Source organism: Bufo gargarizans, chromosome 9 (assembly GCF_014858855.1).
Source record: "Bufo gargarizans isolate SCDJY-AF-19 chromosome 9, ASM1485885v1, whole genome shotgun sequence".
In the NCBI taxonomy this organism is placed as follows: Eukaryota; Metazoa; Chordata; class Amphibia; order Anura; family Bufonidae; genus Bufo; species Bufo gargarizans.
In genome coordinates this window covers 43,083,044-43,103,022 of record NC_058088.1, presented here as the reverse complement: position 1 = coordinate 43,103,022, position 19,979 = coordinate 43,083,044, and the positions used below count along the sequence as shown (strand labels likewise).

At 46.6% G+C, this 19,979-nt stretch overlaps 1 protein-coding gene across 1 annotated transcript in view; it reads right to left on the bottom strand.

Moving 5' to 3' along the window:
• Positions 1–19,979, bottom strand: part of LOC122919395 (pinopsin-like) — a 109,427-nt gene that overhangs the window by 37,085 nt on the left and 52,363 nt on the right. The window contains exon 2 of the mRNA XM_044268399.1: positions 3,372–3,700. Within this exon, the coding sequence (XP_044124334.1) occupies positions 3,372–3,700 (329 nt within the window). The remainder of the gene's footprint in view (positions 1–3,371; positions 3,701–19,979) is intronic.

The window sequence follows — 19,979 nt, the reverse complement described above, 5'->3', positions numbered from 1 at the left end:
TTCCGAGAACAGCCCGATGAAGGCCCCCGGTGGCTGTTCTCAGAACTGCCTGCTCCCGCTGACCGCACTTGTTTTCAGACCGGCTCGCGCACAGGTAGAGGTAAGGGCTTACCTGTGTCTCGCCAGACTTGTGAAAAAAGATGAGAACTGGCCATCACTGTCAATGACATTCATATACCCTAACAGGGGATATACACAGGGGTAGACTTAATGAAACAACTTATTTAATTACATCGCGGAACAATGACTTTTCTGCTGAGAGAAAAACATGTGATTTATACTAAAATGAGCGCGCTGATTCCAAATATGAACTCGGAATTTGCCTGACATGTCTAGATTTTAACCCCTTAAGGACCCTGCGATTTTCCATTTTTGCGTTTTTGTTTTTCACTCTCCGCCTTCCCATAGTGTTAACTTTTTTATTTTTCAATTCACAAAGCCTTATGAGGGCTTATTTTTTGCGGGACAAGTTGTAAATTCTAATGGCACAATTTACAGTTGCATACCATGTAGTAGGATACGGGGAAAAAATTCCAAATGGGGTAGAATTGGGAAAAAAACGCAATTCTGATAAAGGTTTATATTTTATTTTTTACACTGTATAATATGCAGAAAAATTGACCTGTTATCTTCATTCTCCAGGTCAGTACGGTTACAACGATACCACACTTGTATAAGTTTTCTTGCGCTTTAATACTGACATTTTTTTTAAAACCTTTGAGGAAAAAAAAATGTTTTTTTCATAACCATGTTCTGACCCCTATAACTTTTGTGTAGTTATGTGTATGGGGCACATAACTAATTTTTTGCAGGACGATATGTTCTTTTTAGTGATACCAATTTGAAGTGTGCACGACTTTTTGATCACTTGTTATAACAAAAAATGCGTAGTTGAAGTGACAAAAAATTGCAAATTTTTTGAACTTTTTTTAAGTCACCTTGGGTGGCAATAACTTGCAATCATTAGATTGCCTATTGTGTTCATTGATGTCTATATAAACACCATTGAACACTTAATTTGCACTATACCAATACAATGCTGCCACCTAGTGGCCTGTATTGGTATAGTCATCTAATAGGCACCGAAGCCTGCTACAGCCTATTAGATCAATGTAACAGGTTCCCCGATCTCAGCCAGGGAGCGCTGTTACCGGAGCGTAAGTGCGCGACTTCTGCTTCCGGACTGTGCAGATGCCGTGACCACAGCATCTGAAAGGGAAAATGTATGCAACCAGCCTTATGTCTGATCACATACATGTGCCGCAGGTCTCTGCTATTTAAAATAGCAGAAACCCGGTGGCTATGGCGCTAGGGTTGCCACCTTTCCCAACAAAAAGTACCAGGCAAGTTAAGCCACACCCAAAAGAGTGTGTGGTTGTGGGGGCATGGTTTAACATGGGTTGTGAAGTCGCTGTCATACTGTGGCTCCCCAGGAATATTAAAGCCCCATTAGCGCCCCCAGTAATAGTAATGCACCCATTAATAGTAATGCCCCATTAGTGCCCCCTCAGTAATAATAATGCCCCCATTAGTGTGCCCCAGTAAGAGTAATGGCCCTATTAGGGCTCCCCAGAATGAATAATGCCCCCTATTAGTGTCCCCCAGTAAGAATAATGCCCTCAGTAAGAGTAATGCCCCCATTAGTGCCACCTATTAAGAATAATGCACCCATTAGTGACCCCCAGTTCGAGTAAGGTGGCCCTCATCCCCAGGAACTGTCACTTGGGGCCGGCACACTGACTGTAGAGTGATGTGTGAGAGTCCGGCAACTTTCCTGGTCCCGGTAACGGAGACCGTGGGAGAGGGGAGGTGTCGTGGTAGGAAAGGAGTGCAGCAGAAGAGCTGGGGGCGGGAGGAGCGCAGGCCCGCAGCTCGTCTCATTGTTATCTGGCCAGATCTGGGAGTGAGAGCGGCTCAGTCGCCATGCTGTGGGGCGAGGGTTTGCTGCTCTCCTTCAGCAGTGTCTTCGTGCTCCTGCTCCTTACCACACGCAGCCCCCAGCTCTCCGGCTTCGAATCCATCCTGACCGGCAGCCTCGTCCTCTTCAGGTTCGAGCCGGTCCCGGAGTTCTGGCCGCTCACAGCTCGCCGCCGCTCACTCACCGCCAGCTGTCAGGACCGTGAGCGAGCAAGTCAGACAGTCTGCACTGCAGTTTGAAATTAATCCTGTGCCCGTGTCTGAGAAAGGCTTGTACCCGGGCAGAGGATTACAAACCCGGACTGTTCGGGTCATTCCCGTACAGGGGGTAACCCTATATGGCGCCTGCTGCACGTGCGAGCGGGCGCCATGCTTGGGGACCAGACTTCCGCCTTACATGTATGGTGGAGATCCATAAAGGGTTAAGTTATGCATGTAAAGCCTATTCAGTTATAATACTAATACATTATACTGGCGATATTCCAATGGACATGTGCAGACCTGTTCGGACGCACTCAGGCTGATGTCAGTAGTAAGTATATAAGGCAAGCTGGACAGATTTTGATAAAGTGATCTGTTATAGTGCTATCAGTTTTGAAACTTAAGATAGAAAAACGCAAATGTGTTAACGATCCAGACAATTTCTGCTACATATGGGATATGTGGCAAATACACTACTTATGATCAGCGCAAAAATCTGACAAAGCGAGTGCGTCTTGCAGCTTGGGATGCATTTGTGCTAGTAGTGCAGAACTTCCTTGGGAACAAACGAGCTGCAAACTATGCTGAATTAGTAGACAACATGCTTACAGCATATGAACAAAGTGACTGCCAAATGTCATTGAAAGTGCATTTCATACAGTACATTCCCATCTTGACTTTTTCCCACCCAATTTGGGACACGTAAGTGACGAACATGGTGAGCGGTTTCATAAAGATATTTTTACAATGGAGAACAGGTATCAAGGCCTCTGGAATCCCAACATGATGGGGGCTGCAATGGGAAAACATGACCGTTCACAAACGCAAAAGCAGATGCCTGAAGAACTTTTAACAGTACTGGGCCTTGGTCAAGTAAGACTTTTAAACTGAAAAACTAGACTTTTTGAAATGTTGTTATTCTAATGCATTTGCATACACTGTTTCAAACTTTAATGTAGATCAGGTAATTGTTGGAGTAAAACTCGTTCTGTTCAAATTTATTCAATACTTTCCAAGTGCTTAATTCATTTAGGCATACTTATACATAGCAAAATTTTGTGACGTGGTACAACAATTCTGACTTCAGATTTGTAATCCGCACACTCGATTAACTATAGGGCAAATGGTTTTTGCCTAGTAGCAGACGAAAAAAATATTGGGGTTGCGTGGTGTTATTTGCTTCCTTTTGAAAAGTAACCAAAAGTATGAATTTGGGTAATTACCGTAAATAAGCAAAGTGTAAAGAAACTTACCCCTCGGATTGTTCGAACAATGTGACCATAGCTAAATATCATGACGAGCAGGGGTAAGACCAGGCAGAATAGGAAGAGGCACACGATGTATGATACGTTGTTGTGTGATCTTGAGTGCCATACTACTGAACAGGTGGTACCTGAGCTTTCAAGTCCATAACTACTCCAGCCAAAAAGGGGAGGTGTCGTCCAGAAGAAAGAATAGAGCCAAGATCCAACAATACAAATCCAGGCATTTTTGTAGTTAGTGGCATCAACTTTTGTGTACTTCAGCACTGTAAGGTAGCGTTCATAGGATAACATGGAGAGAGAGACCAGGGAGACGATTCCTATAAAAAAAAACACAATAAAACTTATGAGGATAAAAGGAGAAATTTCATGATAATGCAGCTACTTAGCATTTACAGTAATGTTTATCTTCAATTTAATATTGTGGTTGCTAAGACCCTATTTTCTCTGATACATTTGGTTTCTACTTCAGACACAGAACACAATCCAGATCTCACGGCTAAGACTCCAGGATCTGCGTTTGAAACAGAAAATAGTATTAGCTCTAAACAGTTTATCCTCTGAGATGTAATATATCGGGTAAATAGAGACGAGGGAATTTTCGGGTCCAATTAAAAAGAATAAGCTATTTAGCGCCAAGACAGCAATAATAATGTCAGTGTCAGCTACAAATATGGCTAGGGGTAAACGGATGGCAGCCGGTGGTAACAAAAAGACTGTTTGATAGGTGTTGGGTTTGTTATGGTTTTTAAAGTAAATAATGGTTAAAAAATTATCAATTTTTGGGTGCAGATGTCTCCTTGTGTTTATATACAGAATATGCTTGCTGTTATTAAACATATAATAAGAATACCCGCTGGCCAAAGCATGCAATTATTTAACCATAAAGTGAGTCTCATACTTGCCCTTGGTCATATAGTTAAAGTCCTGTTTGCTGTTAGGTGATGCTGGCGGAGTTTGAATGTTCAACCTCCACCCTCAGACACGCGCAGCCACGACCAGCAGCTTGTGCGCACAAGGGGAAGCCCGGCAAGTAATCCTTGGGAACGGACCTTCAGTGTGACGTCACACGGTTCCACAGATGCCTCCTAGGTCCACACTTTCTGCCGGCGCGTTTTGGAATACACGTATTCATTCTTCTTGAGAAAGGCTCTATTGTTGATCTGAAACGCAGCTGTTACCAAATGGGTGAATAAAGGACTTACGCTTTCTTTTTAAGAGTGCTGCCCTCTTTTATTTTTTGTATTTTGGGTAATAGCGTACACCCCTTGGGCTTGCACCTGTTTGTTTTGTTTTAGTGCTAGTGCTGCCATTTTTTGTTATATATATAAAAACTCCTACACATTGAAATTGCAACAACACAACCTAAAAGACATAGAATTATGGAGATCACAGGATGGACTGACAACATGCTAATGATAGAAAAATGGAAGCTAAATATTCACAACATGCAGTTGGGCACACAAATGAGCAAGATCCAATGCTAGTATCTCCCTTTGAAATTGCTGACCCATGACGTCCCAGATGTACTTGATGGGAGATAAATCCAGAGACACTGCAGGCCATGGTAGCATGTTTAGACCAGGCAGGCTGCTCACAGTAGCACGAACAACCTACGGTCTGGTGGTGAATTGTTAAAAAACGGCTCCTGGGACACTTTGGAGAAATGGCTGCACCAAATTAATTTAATGCTGAGTTGTTAGTATGCCTGAAATGAAGACTAGAGGGGTGAAACAACAATACATTATACTACCCCACACCATAATCTCCGGAGTAGGACCGGTGTGAAGGCTTCTTCACGGCGTTGCCCATGTGGTGTACAGACCAATCTTTGGCTATTATTGCATCCGAGAGAAAAGCGGGACTCATGCTCCACTCCAGCATCTATTGCTGTCTTGCTGTGCATCATGATATCTTTTGAGAGCAGTGGCGTGAGGTTAATGGAACACCTGTAGCTGGACATCTGGCTTGTACTCCATCGTCATGCAAATGTCTTCTAATGGTTTGTGTAGACACTGTTTGCCACCCTAGGCTTGGGATGTGATGTCCAATTTCCTTTGCAGTACAGAATGGATCACTACACGCCATTCTTCTAATTAGATGATCTGTCCATGCAGAGGTTCACCTCTGTGGACCTCTTACTGTCATTCCACTTTGTCTTTGTTCTCCCAACCACTGGGAGATGCAATGTTAAACAGTGCTGACATCTTGGCCTAGACGTATAGCGATCTGCTGGAGTGATAAACCAAGGTCTCTCATTTAAAGGATTCTATCCCTCTTCATTTGTGACAAGTGGCAATAACTGGCATGTTGACGAACAGGAGGCATCGCACAATCATCCCACACCACTTGATGTGATTTTTGTAGGTTTCATGTGTCTAAAAAAGTTTTCTTTCAATCAGGCTTTTATGCTCCTCCCTCATGCCACCGATTTGAGTTATGTGATTGAAAATTTGCTTATCCGCAGATAAAACCTGCTACTTCTTCGATTTGATTAGCCTTATGGTTTGTCCTTGGTATTGCAATTTCAATGTTGAGGAGTATACATATTTATTGTCATCCAATGACAGGAAAAGTGGTTGGAGATCATTATATTTCCCTGAGATTCCTCTCATATGTGTACTAGGCTCCAGGAAAGCTGAGTATACTGTGCCAATCTGTAAAATTTCCTGGCCAGAAATCAGCTATGGTGACAAAGGTCAGGAGCTTCTTCAAGTCAATTTATAAAAGGTCATAGAGATCATGTTATAAGCCAGGACTAAGGAGAAAGGAAAGAAGAGATCAACCCATAAAGTAGGTGAGATTACACGTTCACACATGTGTATAGTTAAGATTCTACTGCTGATAAGAGATGTAGAGGCTGAGAGAACTAAAAGCCATAGTATTTTTTGCCAAGCAAGTGTGAATGTTGCCTTGCGGTTGTTGCATTTTTTTTTTTTTTTTTTTTTTACTTGTGCAGAAAACTTTGCAAGGCGAGAATTGTAGCTGGAACAGTGGCGTAACTACCGGGGAAGCAGGGGAAGCAGCTGCTTCGGGGCCCGGGCTGCCAAGGGGGCCCGGCGCCCCAGCAGCCTGTGTGACAGTTTATTTTCAAGTTAGTTAAATATCGTGTTTAGGGCCCCTTCACAGCAGCCGCTAGTGTGATCAAATTTTACTGTCTGCTAAAGTCTCCTGGTCTGGGATTCAAACCCACAACCTCCAATCTATTAGTGAATCAGTGGCAAAGCATTTACCCTCACAGCCATAAAGGCTGCATTACAACTGACTGGGGAAAAAAAAATAAAAAATACATCTATACACATGACAGCTGCCCAAACACACCTAGCACTGCTATATCTGTATATGACAGCTGTCCCTGCACACTCATCTCTGCTATATCTCTATATATGACAGCTGCCCCAGCAAACCCAGCTCTACTACATCTATACACATGACAGCTGCCAAAACACAGCCAGCTCTGCTACATCTATACACATGACAGCTGCCCCCAACACACCAGGCACTGCTATATCTCTATATGACAGCTGTCCCAGCACACTCAGCTCTGCTATATCTCTATATATGACAGCTGCCCCAGCAAACCCAGCTCTACTACATCTATACACATGACAGCTGCCGAAACACAGCCAGCTCTGCTACATCTATACACATGACAGCTGCCCCCAACACACCAGCACTGCTATATATCTATATGACAGCTGTCCCAGCACACTCAGCTCTGCTATATCTCTATATATGACAGCTGCCCCAGCAAACCCAGCTCTACTACATCTATACACATGACAGATGCCTAAACACACCCAGCTCTGCTACATCTATACACATGACAGCTGCACCAGCACACTCATTATTTTTTTTTAATACCCGACTGTTACTGCCATGGGGGAGCGGAAGGCACCTGATACTGGCACATGGGGGGGAGTGGGGTTGGCACCTGATACTGGCATGGGGGGGGGAGAGGCACCTGATACTGGCATGGGGGGGGGGGAGGGAGAGAGGCACTTGATACTGGCATGGGGGGGGGGGGAAGGGAGAGAGGCACTTGATACTGGCACTTTTTTTGTGGTGGTGGTGGGGGGGGAAGATGGCACTATGATACTGGGACATGGGGGGGGGGGAGGCACCTGATACTGGCTGGCACATGGGGAGGGGCGTCAATACCGGCGTTTCCAGCATCTCTCTCTCTTTGTGCTCCAACCAGTCTGAGATCTCCTTTTTGGATGTCTGCCTGAAGGTAAGGGATAAAGCCATCACCACTGATTTATACACGAAACCCACTGACAGAAACAGCTTACTTAGGTATATTAGCTTCCATCCCCCAGGCCTTATTCGATCCCTACCACAATCCCAGCTGATGAGGGTTAAACGGATCGTATCCGACCCATTAATATTGGACCACAGACTCCGCGAGATGTCATCTAAATTTTTGGCAAGGGGCTTTCCATCCTATATTCTTGACTCACACACCTTAAAAATAGCTGAGATCCCAAGAAACAATCTACTGACACCAAAGGCGCGTTCGAAATCTTCCGGCCAAAAACGTATCCCATGCGTCACCACATTCTCACACCAAAGTAGGGAGATCAAAAAAATCATCAATAAACACTGGCACATCCTTGCCGGTAATTTTCCCAATGTTTTCAAAGAAGTGCCACTCATGTCCTATAAAAGAGCAAAAAACATCAGAGATTTATTAGTTAAATCTGACATCGGGAGCAACAAGGGCTCCGGGATCCAGACCACCATCACTGGTTCACCTATTAGTGGCACGTACCCGTGCCTGTCATGTGCCCAATGCAGCAGCGTCACGAAAGGTCCCACCTTCACTCACCCTACATCAGGGAAGACGTTTAAGATTGTAGGCCACTTCTCGTGTCAGACAAACTTCGTGGTGTACCTCATCAAATGCCCATGCGGCCTCGGCTATGTTGGCCAGACCATTCAAAAAATCAAAGAACGAATCTGCCAACACAAATCGAACATCCGTACCAAAAAAACGGATGCCCCTCTTGTCGAACACTTTCTACAACACAAACACGCCATCAGCCAATTACGTTTCCAGGTAATTGACTGGATCCCTCCCCTTAGACGAGGGGGGGACCGCCAAGCGGTGCTCCAAGAGAGAGAGATGTCCTGGATCCGTCGGTTAAATACCCTACAACCGGTCGGGTTAAACAAGGATTATTTGTAAGCCAATTGTTTATTCAGTCCTTCATAATGTATCTTAAATCTGTTTTATGTGCTTCTATTACAGGACCAGAACTGTTCAGTAGCGGATGGTGACTTCCGCAAAGCACACTTTACGGTCCCAAGATACCTTTGCAGAGCATCTCAAGGGTGTAGTCAAGATTAGGGATGAGCGAACTCGAACTGTATAGTTCGGGTTCGTACCGAATTTTGGGGTGTCCGTGACACGGACCCGAACCCGGACATTTTCGTAAAAGTCCGGGTTCGGGTTCGGTGTTCGTCGCTTTCTTCGCGCTTTTGTGACGCTTTCTTGGCGCTTTTTGAAAGGCTGCAAAGCAGCCAATCAACAAGCGTCATACTACTTGCCCCAAGAGGCCATCACAGCCATGCCTACTATTGGCATGGCTGTGATTGGCCAGAGCACCATGTGACCCAGCCTCTATTTAAGCTGGAGTCACATAGCGCCGCCCGTCACTCTGCTCTGATTAGCGTAGGGAGAGGTTGCGGCTGCGACAGTAGGGCGAGATTAGGCAGATTAACTCCTCCAAAGGACTTGATTAACTGATCGATCTGCAGCTGTGGATCATTGAGCTGCTGATCCTCAATTGCTCACTGTTTTTAGGCTGCCCAGACCGTTTGTCAGTCACATTTTTCTGGGGTGATCGGCGGCCATTTTGTGTCTTGTGGTGCGCCAGCACAAGCTGCGACCAAGTGCATTTAACCCTCAATGGTGTGGTTGTTTTTTGGCTAAAGCCTACATCAGGGTGAAGCTGTCACACCAAGTGCATTTAACCAGCAATAGTCTGTTCATTTTTTGGCCATATACAAAATCAGGGGCAAGCTGCGCCTGTCACCAAGTGCATTTAACCCTCAATGGTGTGGTTGTTTTTTGGCTAAAGCCTACATCAGGGTGAAGCTGTCACACCAAGTGCATTTAACCAGCAATAGTCTGTTCATTTTTTGGCCATATACTAAATCAGGGGCAAGCTGCGCCTGTCACCAAGTGCATTTAACCCTCAATGGTGTGGTTGTTTTTTGGCTAAAGCCTACATCAGGGTGAAGCTGTCACACCAAGTGCATTTAACCAGCAATAGTCTGTTTATTTTTTGGCCATATCCCAGTCTAATTCTGTCACTAAATCCATACCGGTCACCCAGCGCCTAAATACTAGGCCTCAAATTTATATCCCGCTAAATCTCTCGTTACCGCTGTCCTGTTGTGGCTGGGAAAGTTATTTAGTGTCCGTCAAAGCACATTTTTTGTTCTGGGTTGAAATACAATTCCCAATTTAGCAATTTCATAATTTAGTCGTTTCTGCTATATCAGAGCTATTTGAAATCTATCCCTAAAAGGGTAGATCATATTGAAGGTGCACATAGGGTCATTCAGAATAACTTCACACACACGCTTCTGTGCATTTCCAAGTCTAATTCTGTCACTAAATCCATACCGGTCACCCAGCGCCTAAATACTAGGCCTCAAATTTATATCCCGCTGAATTTGAATACAATACATTGGGCCAAATAATATATTTGTTGTTGTGGTGAACCATAACAATGAGAAAAACATCTAGTAAGGGACGCGGACGTGGACATGGTCGTGGTGGTGTTAGTGGACCCTCTGGTGCTGGGAGAGGACGTGGCCGTTCTGCCACATCCACACGTCCTAGTGTACCAACTACCTCAGGTCCCAGTAGCCGCCAGAATTTACAGCGATATATGGTGGGGCCCAATGCCGTTCTAAGGATGGTAAGGCCTGAGCAGGTACAGGCATTAGTCAATTGGGTGGCCGACAGTGGATCCAGCACGTTCACATTATCTCCCACCCAGTCTTCTGCAGAAAGCGCACAGATGGCGCCTGAAAACCAACCCCATCAGTCTGTCACATCACCCCCATGCATACCAGGGAAACTGTCTCAGCCTCAAGTTATGCAGCAGTCTCTTATGCTGTTTGAAGACTCCGCTGGCAGGGTTTCCCAAGGGCATCCACCTAGCCCTTCCCCAGCGGTGAAAGACATAGAATGCACTGACGCACAACCACTTATGTTTCCTGATGATGAGGACATGGGAATACCACCTCAGCATGTCTCTGATGATGACGAAACACAGGTGCCAACTGCTGCGTCTTTCTGCAGTGTGCAGACTGAACAGGAGGTCAGGGATCAAGACTGGGTGGAAGACGATGCAGGGGACGATGAGGTCCTAGACCCCACATGGAATGAAGGTCGTGCCACTGACTTTCACAGTTCGGAGGAAGAGGCAGTGGTGAGACCGAGCCAACAGCGTAGCAAAAGAGGGAGCAGTGGGCAAAAGCAGAACACCCGCCGCCAAGAGACTCCGCCTGCTACTGACCGCCGCCATCTGGGACCGAGCACCCCAAAGGCAGCTTCAAGGAGTTCCCTGGCATGGCACTTCTTCAAACAATGTGCTGACGACAAGACCCGAGTGGTTTGCACGCTGTGCCATCAGAGCCTGAAGCGAGGCATTAACGTTCTGAACCTGAGCACAACCTGCATGACCAGGCACCTGCATGCAAAGCATGAACTGCAGTGGAGTAAACACCTTAAAACCAAGGAAGTCACTCAGGCTCCCCCTGCTACCTCTTCTGCTGCTGCCGCCTCGGCCTATTCTGCTGCTGCCGCCTCGGCCTCTTCCTCCGCCTCTGGAGGAACGTTGGCACCTGCCGCCCAGCAAACAGGGGATGTACCACCAACACCACCACCACCACCTCCGTCACCAAGCGTCTCAACCATGTCACACGCCAGCGTTCAGCTCTCCATCTCACAAACATTTGATAGAAAGCGTAAATTCCCACCTAGCCACCCTCGATCCCTGGCCCTGAATGCCAGCATTTCTAAACTACTGGCCTATGAAATGCTGTCATTTAGGCTGGTGGACACAGACAGCTTCAAACAGCTCATGTCGCTTGCTGTCCCACAGTATGTTGTTCCCAGCCGGCACTACTTCTCCAAGAGAGCCGTGCCTTCCCTGCACAACCAAGTATCCGATAAAATCAAGTGTGCACTGCGCAACGCCATCTGTGGCAAGGTCCACCTAACCACAGATACGTGGACCAGTAAGCACGGCCAGGGACGCTATATCTCCCTAACTGCACACTGGGTAAATGTAGTGGCAGCTGGGCCCCAGGCGGAGAGCTGTTTGGCGCACGTCCTTCCGCCGCCAAGGATCGCAGGGCAACATTCTTTGCCTCCTGTTGCCACCTCCTCCTTCTCGGCTTCCTCCTCCTCTTCTTCCACCTGCTCATCCAGTCAGCCACACACCTTCACCACCAACTTCAGCACAGCCCGGGGTAAACGTCAGCAGGCCATTCTGAAACTCATATGTTTGGGGGACAGGCCCCACACCGCACAGGAGTTGTGGCGGGGTATAGAACAACAGACCGACGAGTGGTTGCTGCCGGTGAGCCTCAAGCCCGGCCTGGTGGTGTGTGATAATGGGCGAAATCTCGTTGCAGCTCTGGGACTAGCCAATTTGACGCACATCCCTTGCTTGGCGCATGTGCTGAATTTGGTGGTGCAGAAGTTCATTCACAACTACCCCGACATGTCAGAGCTGCTGCATAAAGTGCGGGCCGTCTGTTCGCGCTTCCGGCGTTCACATCCTGCTGCTGCTCGCCTGTCTGCGCTACAGCGTAACTTCGGCCTTCCCGCTCACCGCCTCATATGCGACGTGCCCACCAGGTGGAACTCCACCTTGCACATGCTGGACAGACTGTGCGAGCAGCAGCAGGCCATAGTGGAGTTTCAGCTGCAGCACGCACGGGTCAGTCGCACTACAGAACAGCACCACTTCACCACCAATGACTGGGCCTCCATGCGAGACCTGTGTGCCCTGTTGCGCTGTTTCGAGTACTCCACCAACATGGCCAGTGGCGATGACACCGTTATCAGCGTTACAATACCACTTCTATGTCTCCTTGAGAAAACACTTAGGGCGATGATGGAAGAGGAGGTGGCCCAGGAGGAGGAGGAGGAGGAGGAGGAAGAGGGGTCATTTTTAGCACTTTCAGGCCAGTCTCTTCGAAGTGACTCAGAGGGAGGTTTTTGGCAACAGCAGAGGCCAGGTACAAATGTGGCCAGCCAGGGCCCACTACTGGAGGACGAGGAGGACGAGGATGAGGAGGAGGTGGAGGAGGATGAGGATGAAGCATGGTCACAGCGGGGTGGCACCCAACGCAGCTCGGGTCCATCACTGGTGCGTGGCTGGGGGGAAAGGCAGGACGATGACGATACGCCTCCCACAGAGGACAGCTTGTCCTTACCCCTGGGCAGCCTGGCACACATGAGCGACTACATGCTGCAGTGCCTGCGCAACGACAGCAGAGTTGCCCACATTTTAACCTGTGCGGACTACTGGGTTGCCACCCTGCTGGATCCACGCTACAAAGACAATGTGCCCACCTTACTTCCTGCACTGGAGCGTGATAGGAAGATGCGCGAGTACAAGCGCACGTTGGTAGACGCGCTACTGAGAGCATTCCCAAATGTCACAGGGGAACAAGTGGAAGCCCAAGGCCAAGGCAGAGGAGGAGCAAGAGGTCGCCAAGGCAGCTGTGTCACGGCCAGCTCCTCTGAGGGCAGGGTTAGCATGGCAGAGATGTGGAAAACTTTTGTCAACACGCCACAGCTAACTGCACCACCACCTGATACGCAACGTGTTAGCAGGAGGCAACATTTCACTAACATGGTGGAACAGTACGTGTGCACACCCCTCCACGTACTGACTGATGGTTCGGCCCCATTCAACTTCTGGGTCTCTAAATTGTCCACGTGGCCAGAGCTAGCCTTTTATGCCTTGGAGGTGCTGGCCTGCCCGGCAGCCAGCGTTTTGTCTGAACGTGTATTCAGCACGGCAGGCGGCGTCATTACAGACAAACGCAGCCGCCTGTCTACAGCCAATGTGGACAAGCTGACGTTCATAAAAATGAACCAGGCATGGATCCCACAGGACCTGTCCGTCCCTTGTCCAGATTAGACATTAACTACCTCCCCATAACCATATATTATTGGACTCCAGGGCACTTCCTCATTCAATCCTATTTTTATTTTCATTTTACCATTATATTGCGAGGCTACCCAAAGTTGAATGAACCTCTCCTCTGCCTGTGTGCTAGGCCTAAATATATGCCAATGGACTGTTGCAGTGGTGGCTGACGTGAAGCCTCATTCTCTGCTATGACATGCAGACTGATTCTCTGCTGACATGAAGCCAGATTGTCTGTTACGGGACCTCTCTGCTCTGCCTGTGTGCTAGGCCTAAATATATGCCAATGGACTGTTGCAGTGGTGGGTGACGTGAAGCCTCATTCTCTGCTATGACATGCAGACTGATTCTCTGCTGACATGAAGCCAGATTCTCTGTTACGGGACCTCTCTCCTCTGCCTGTGTGTGTGCTGGGCCTAAATATATGCCAATGGACTGTTGCAGTGGTGGCTGACGTGAAGCCTGATTCTCTGCTATGACATGCAGACTGATTCTCTGCTGACATAAAGCCAGATTGTCTGTTACGGGACCTCTCTCCTCTGCCTGTGTGTGTGCTGGGCCTAAATATATGCCAATGGACTGTTGCAGTGGTGGCTGACGTGAAGCCTCATTCTCTGCTATGACATGCAGACTAATTCTCTGCTGACATGAAGACAGATTCTCTGTTACGGGACCTCTCTCCTCTGCCTGGGTGCCGGGGCCTAAATATCTGAGAATGGACTGTTCCAGTGGTGGGTGACGGGAAGCCAGATTCTCTGCTATGGAACCTCTCTCCAATTGATTTTGGTTAATTTTTATTTATTTAATTTTTATTTTAATTCATTTCCCTATCCACATTTGTTTGCAGGGGATTTACCTACATGTTGCTGCCTTTTGCAGCCCTCTAGCTCTTTCCTGGGCTGTTTTACAGCCTTTTTAGTGCCGAAAAGTTCGGGTCCCCATTGACTTCAATGGGGTTCGGGTTCGGGACGAAGTTCGGATCGGGTTCGGATCCCGAACCCGAACATTTCCGGGATGTTCGGCCGAACTTCTCGAACCCGAACATCCAGGTGTTCGCTCAACTCTAGTCAAGATCTACCATCTCGTTGTCCAACCGTGCCCCACTATCTTGTGGTGCTATTTCCACCCATCTTCAGAACACGGTGCTACCTTGATTTTCTGTTCATGTTCATGTGTGGACGCGTGAGTGTTCATTCCTTCCAACCCGGCCCGATCTGCTTGGTTCCACGCTCTTCCCTCCGCGATGTAGCTTGGAGCTAAACAACCGGGCAAAACAATTAAGTGGGTATACCTGTGACAGTTCTCTGTCACCCAGTATGTCATGAATTGTACCTATTGGATTTAAATGTATCTTCTATGCAGACAGTCTGATGTTTTGTATCCTAATATTATATGGTCACATATGGGCTCATGACTTGGATGTCCTATGGATATGTACATATACCTCTGATTCAGACGATTACCGATCATCCACACAGGCACCCCTCTGGGCCGCCACCCCATAACTGGCCACGTATGATCTCATTTCACATATCTGAGCAGGGATATATATACATATATATAGATATGTACTTGATGCCTCTTGTCCTGATGCTATCTACAGGGACACTGTGCCTGCGCCCCAGCATCACCTTCCGACGCATGCAGGCACTTCCTAGTGGACATTCCCCCATCCCAACACCCATGCAGGCCAAGGGGTAGGGACATTACTTATTCTAGTTGTCCTAAATATCGCCCCCCTATTTGCGCAAGGCTATTTCACCACTCCGATTCCCTGTAGTTTCGACAGGGACAGTGCAATCATGTGACCAGGTCACATGACTACACATCCACGGTGACACGCACAGGACTACCGGAAGTGACATGCCGGAAGTGACATGCCGGAAGTGACATACCGGAAGTGACATACCGGAAGTGACGCATCGGCATACTCGCACTTCGGTATGCAATTTGCACTCCAGGCCCTGCTTCAACAACCAGGCCCGCCCATCCCTGGCATCACATGACTCCCACCCACCTACCACAACACACCAGGGTACTTTTAAAGATGGCGCACCCCATGTGCAAACAAGCGCCGGCTGTATACTTAGTGTGGTCCTCAGAGTGGTGAGTCCTTCTACCGATACCTGTATACCTTGATATTATGTCCTGGTTCTTGTATTCTAGATAGCCTTGTATCCTATAAGCCTGTTTTACCTCTGGACATTCCATTGTACAAAGGTTTATTATGCACTCCTAGGAGTTTATTCCCCTTATATCTCTACTATGCACTGTTTCATGTTGCCTCAGCCCTATTTGAGTGGTGTGACGCTTGGGACTAACCGGTGACAGCCCCTCTGCCGCAGGTGCGCCCCGACTGCCCCACCATGCAAATTTAACCATTTATATGTAGCTATATGGCTCGCTGCCATAAACAGGAAGTATGAATTTTTCTATGCAATTATAGATGTCTCCATGTATATGCTGTTGTGCTCTGGGGCAATCGTCTTTTTCCGATTGGCCACGGTGCACACCACGTACATAACCAGGAATCTTGTTTCTAGCACTTTAACACCCAGTGCTATTTTGTTAAATGGAACGCCCAGGAATATATATGGCATATGTGATGTTAACTATGCCCATTGGGCCCGCCTCCTTCGCATGTGATTCTTAGCAGTACAATCATGTATTTATGCTATCATGTATTTTTGATTTATATGATTATCATATGAATTTTTTGGTACATCTATGTACACTATTATGTATTTTTTTGATCACTGTATGAACCTTTTTTTGATCACTGTATGAACTTCTCTTTCTGTACATTATGTCTTGTTAGCCTGATGAAGGGCGATTTATTACGCCTGAAACGTTGCAACTGACAAAAAAAAACACCTATTCCGGCTGAAATAACATGAAATAAAATCATTTAATTATCACTAAAAAAAAGGAGTGCTGTCTAAATATTTGTGACACATGGGGAGGGGGGAGGGAGAGAGGCACTTGATATTGGCACTTTTTAGTGGGGGGGGGGAGATGGCACTATGATACTGGGACATGGGGGGGAGGAGCGAGGCACTTGATACTGGCATGTGGGGGGGGGGTGGCACTATGATACTGGCACATGGGGGGAGAGGCACTTAATACTGGCACTTTTTTGCGGGGGAGATGGCACTATGATACTGGCACATGGGGGGAAGAGAGAGGCACTTGATACTGGCACATGGGGGGTGGGAAGGAGAGAGGCACTTGATACTGGCACATGGGGGGAGATGGCACTATGATACTGGGACATGTGGGGGGGGGGAGGCACTTGATACTGGCACATTATTGGGGGGCATTATGAGGGACACTAGGCCGGCAGCCTATCAGAGGCCGGACACTGAGGGGCATCTACTGGGGCACTATATATGGGGCATTTTATACTGGTACATTTTGGGGGGCACTAGCAGGAAGGGGGGAGAGGAGCACTATGGGGGAATTTACTGGGGGCACTATATAGGGGTATTTTATACTGGCACTTTATGGGGGCACTATGGGGACATTAGCTCAACTGGGGGCATTACAAGGGTGTATTTTTTGCACTGTCACATTATAAGGAGAATTATTACTACTGGGGGGGGGGCATTATGGTGGGTTTTATTACTGCCCCATGGTATGACCCCCTAGTAGCAGCACCGGCCTCTCCCTGCTTTGCTATGCCTCTGCCCCTTCTCCAAATCCTTATTATAAAATCTTTCTCATTAGGATAAAACACAACATCAGCTCCGCCGAGCCCCCGGCCAAAGTGTGGAAGTGGCGTCCGAGATCCCCAAGGGCCGAGCCAAGTAACTGTAAGTGTTCATGTGGAGTATGTTTATGTTATGCACATATAGCCTACACTGTGCCCCACAATATACAGTATACCGCTACACTGTGCCCCACAATGTACAGTATACCTCTATACTGTGCCCCACAATGTACAGTATACCTCTATACTGTGCCCCACAATGTACAGTATACTGCTACACTGTGCCCCACAATATACAGTATACCTCTACACTGTGCCTCACAATATACAGTATACTGCTACTGTGCCACACAATATACAGTATACCTCTACACTGTGCCCCACAATATACAGTATACCGCTACACTGTGCCTCACAATATACAGTATACCTCTACACTGTGCCTCACAATATACCGCTACACTGTGCCACACAATATACAGTATACCGCTACACTGTGCCTCACAATATACCTCAACACTGTGCCACACAATATACAGTATACCGCTACACTGTGCCTCACAATATACCTCTACACTGTGCCACACAATATACAGTATACCTCTACACTGTGCCTCACAATATACCGCTACACTGTGCCTCACAATATACAGTATACCTCTACACTGTGCCTCACAATATACCGCTACACTGTGCCACACAATATACAGTATACCGCTACACTGTGCCTCACAATATACCTCAACACTGTGCCACACAATATACAGTATACCGCTACACTGTGCCTCACAATATACCTCTACACTGTGCCACACAATATACAGTATACCGCTACACTGTGCCACACAATATACAGTATACCTCTATACTGTGCCACACAATATACAGTATACCGCTACACTGTGCCAAAGGAGTGGGGTTTACACAGGAGGAGGGAGGTGCGAAGCGCGCTGAGGGGGGCCCTTACAAATATTTGCTGTGGGGCCCAGTCACTTCTAGTTACGCCCCTGAGCTGGAAGAAGTCCTTGGGCAACCTGGGCCAGATGGAGAAGATGGGGAAAGCAGTATTTTATTATTTTGTCCTTTCTGCAGCATAGTGCCCACTATATGATCACTGTACTTAGTGTCAGTATATTGGTAATATGCACATACAGTGGTAATTGGGGTATTCCTGCGGTGTTCTTTATTCAGCAACAGTATGGAAGTATAATATTATTCATTTACTGTATTATTATGGTATTATCCAGTAACAGTATAGTGGTGTTATCCAGTCATAGTATAGTAGTGTTATCCATTATGCTCTGGTGAAGTCATCCATTCACTGTATATTGGGGTTATCCAGTCAAATCATAGTGGTGTTTAATAATAGTATGGCAGTTGTATTTAGTCACATTATGGTGGTGTTATCCAGTCACAGTGTGGTAGTGTTATCCAGACATGGTATGGAGGTGTAATCCATCCACAGTATGAAGGTGTAATCCAGTCTTGGTATGGGGGTGTTATCCACTCACCGTATGGTGGTGTTATATAGGTGCAGCATTTATTACTATTTTTGGGTAGCAATAATCTCTTCTAGGTTCTAGATTGTGGGTAGAGCATAGTATCGCCCTGCAATTCCCAGTTACGCACATAAGTCTTGGGAGACACAGTCCAAGCCACTGAACCATGACCTGGCTGTGAGGTCTGTAGCAGTGCTTTGAGTCACACTTATATTTACCAATGATAAACATTTTTACTGCATCTCAGATGACCTGCATCTTTTTATTATAAAAACATGGCTAATTTCTTCCAAAAACAGGTTACGTATGGTATTGCAACTTAGCCCTATTCACTTCAAATGAGTTGTGCTGCAATACCTGATAGAACTCATGGACAGGTGTTGAACTATATGTTGAAGAAAGCAGACATGATTTTTTTTTTATTCTGTATAACCCATTAAAAAGTCCCTGGAGTGCAGACATGAGTGATGATCATACATTGCATTATACAGAAATCAGTTTTCATTTCCCCCAGGTCAATTTCCACAAGTGCTCAGGAGGCAGCACTATGTAATATTATATAATGGTCAAAATTACAGATAAACAAGTTGAAGATGAAATGATCTCCAAAAGGCATACAATTAAAGATGTCACATTCCCTTCATATTTTAAGCCAAAACTAATTTTTAATTTCATCTTTTACATAAAAAAAGGAACAAAAAATTAAAAGGGGCAGAAGCAAAAGTTTGGACACCCTGCATTGTTAGTACTAGTAGTACCCCCTTTGGCAAGTATCACAGCTTGTAAATGCCTGTTATAGCCAGCCAAGAGTCTTTCAATCCTTGTTTGAGGGATTTTCATCCATTCTTCCTTGCAAAAATCTTCCAGTTCTGTGAGATTCCTGGGCCGTCTTGCATATACTGCTCTTTTGAGGTCTGTCTATAGATTTTCAATAATGTTCAGGGGGACTGTGAGGGCCACTGTAAAACCTTCAGCTTCTGCCTTTTGAAGTAGTCTATTGTGGATTTTGAGATGTGTTTAGGATCCTTATCCATTTGTGTAAGCCATCCTCCTTCAACTTCAGCTTTTTTTTTTATAGTTGTTTTTTTGATTTCCTTCTACTTGTGAAATGTTACCTGTGCCATTGGCTGCAACACAACCCCAAAGCATGACTAATCGACCCCCATGCTTAATGGTTGGAGAGGTGTTCTTTTCATTAAAT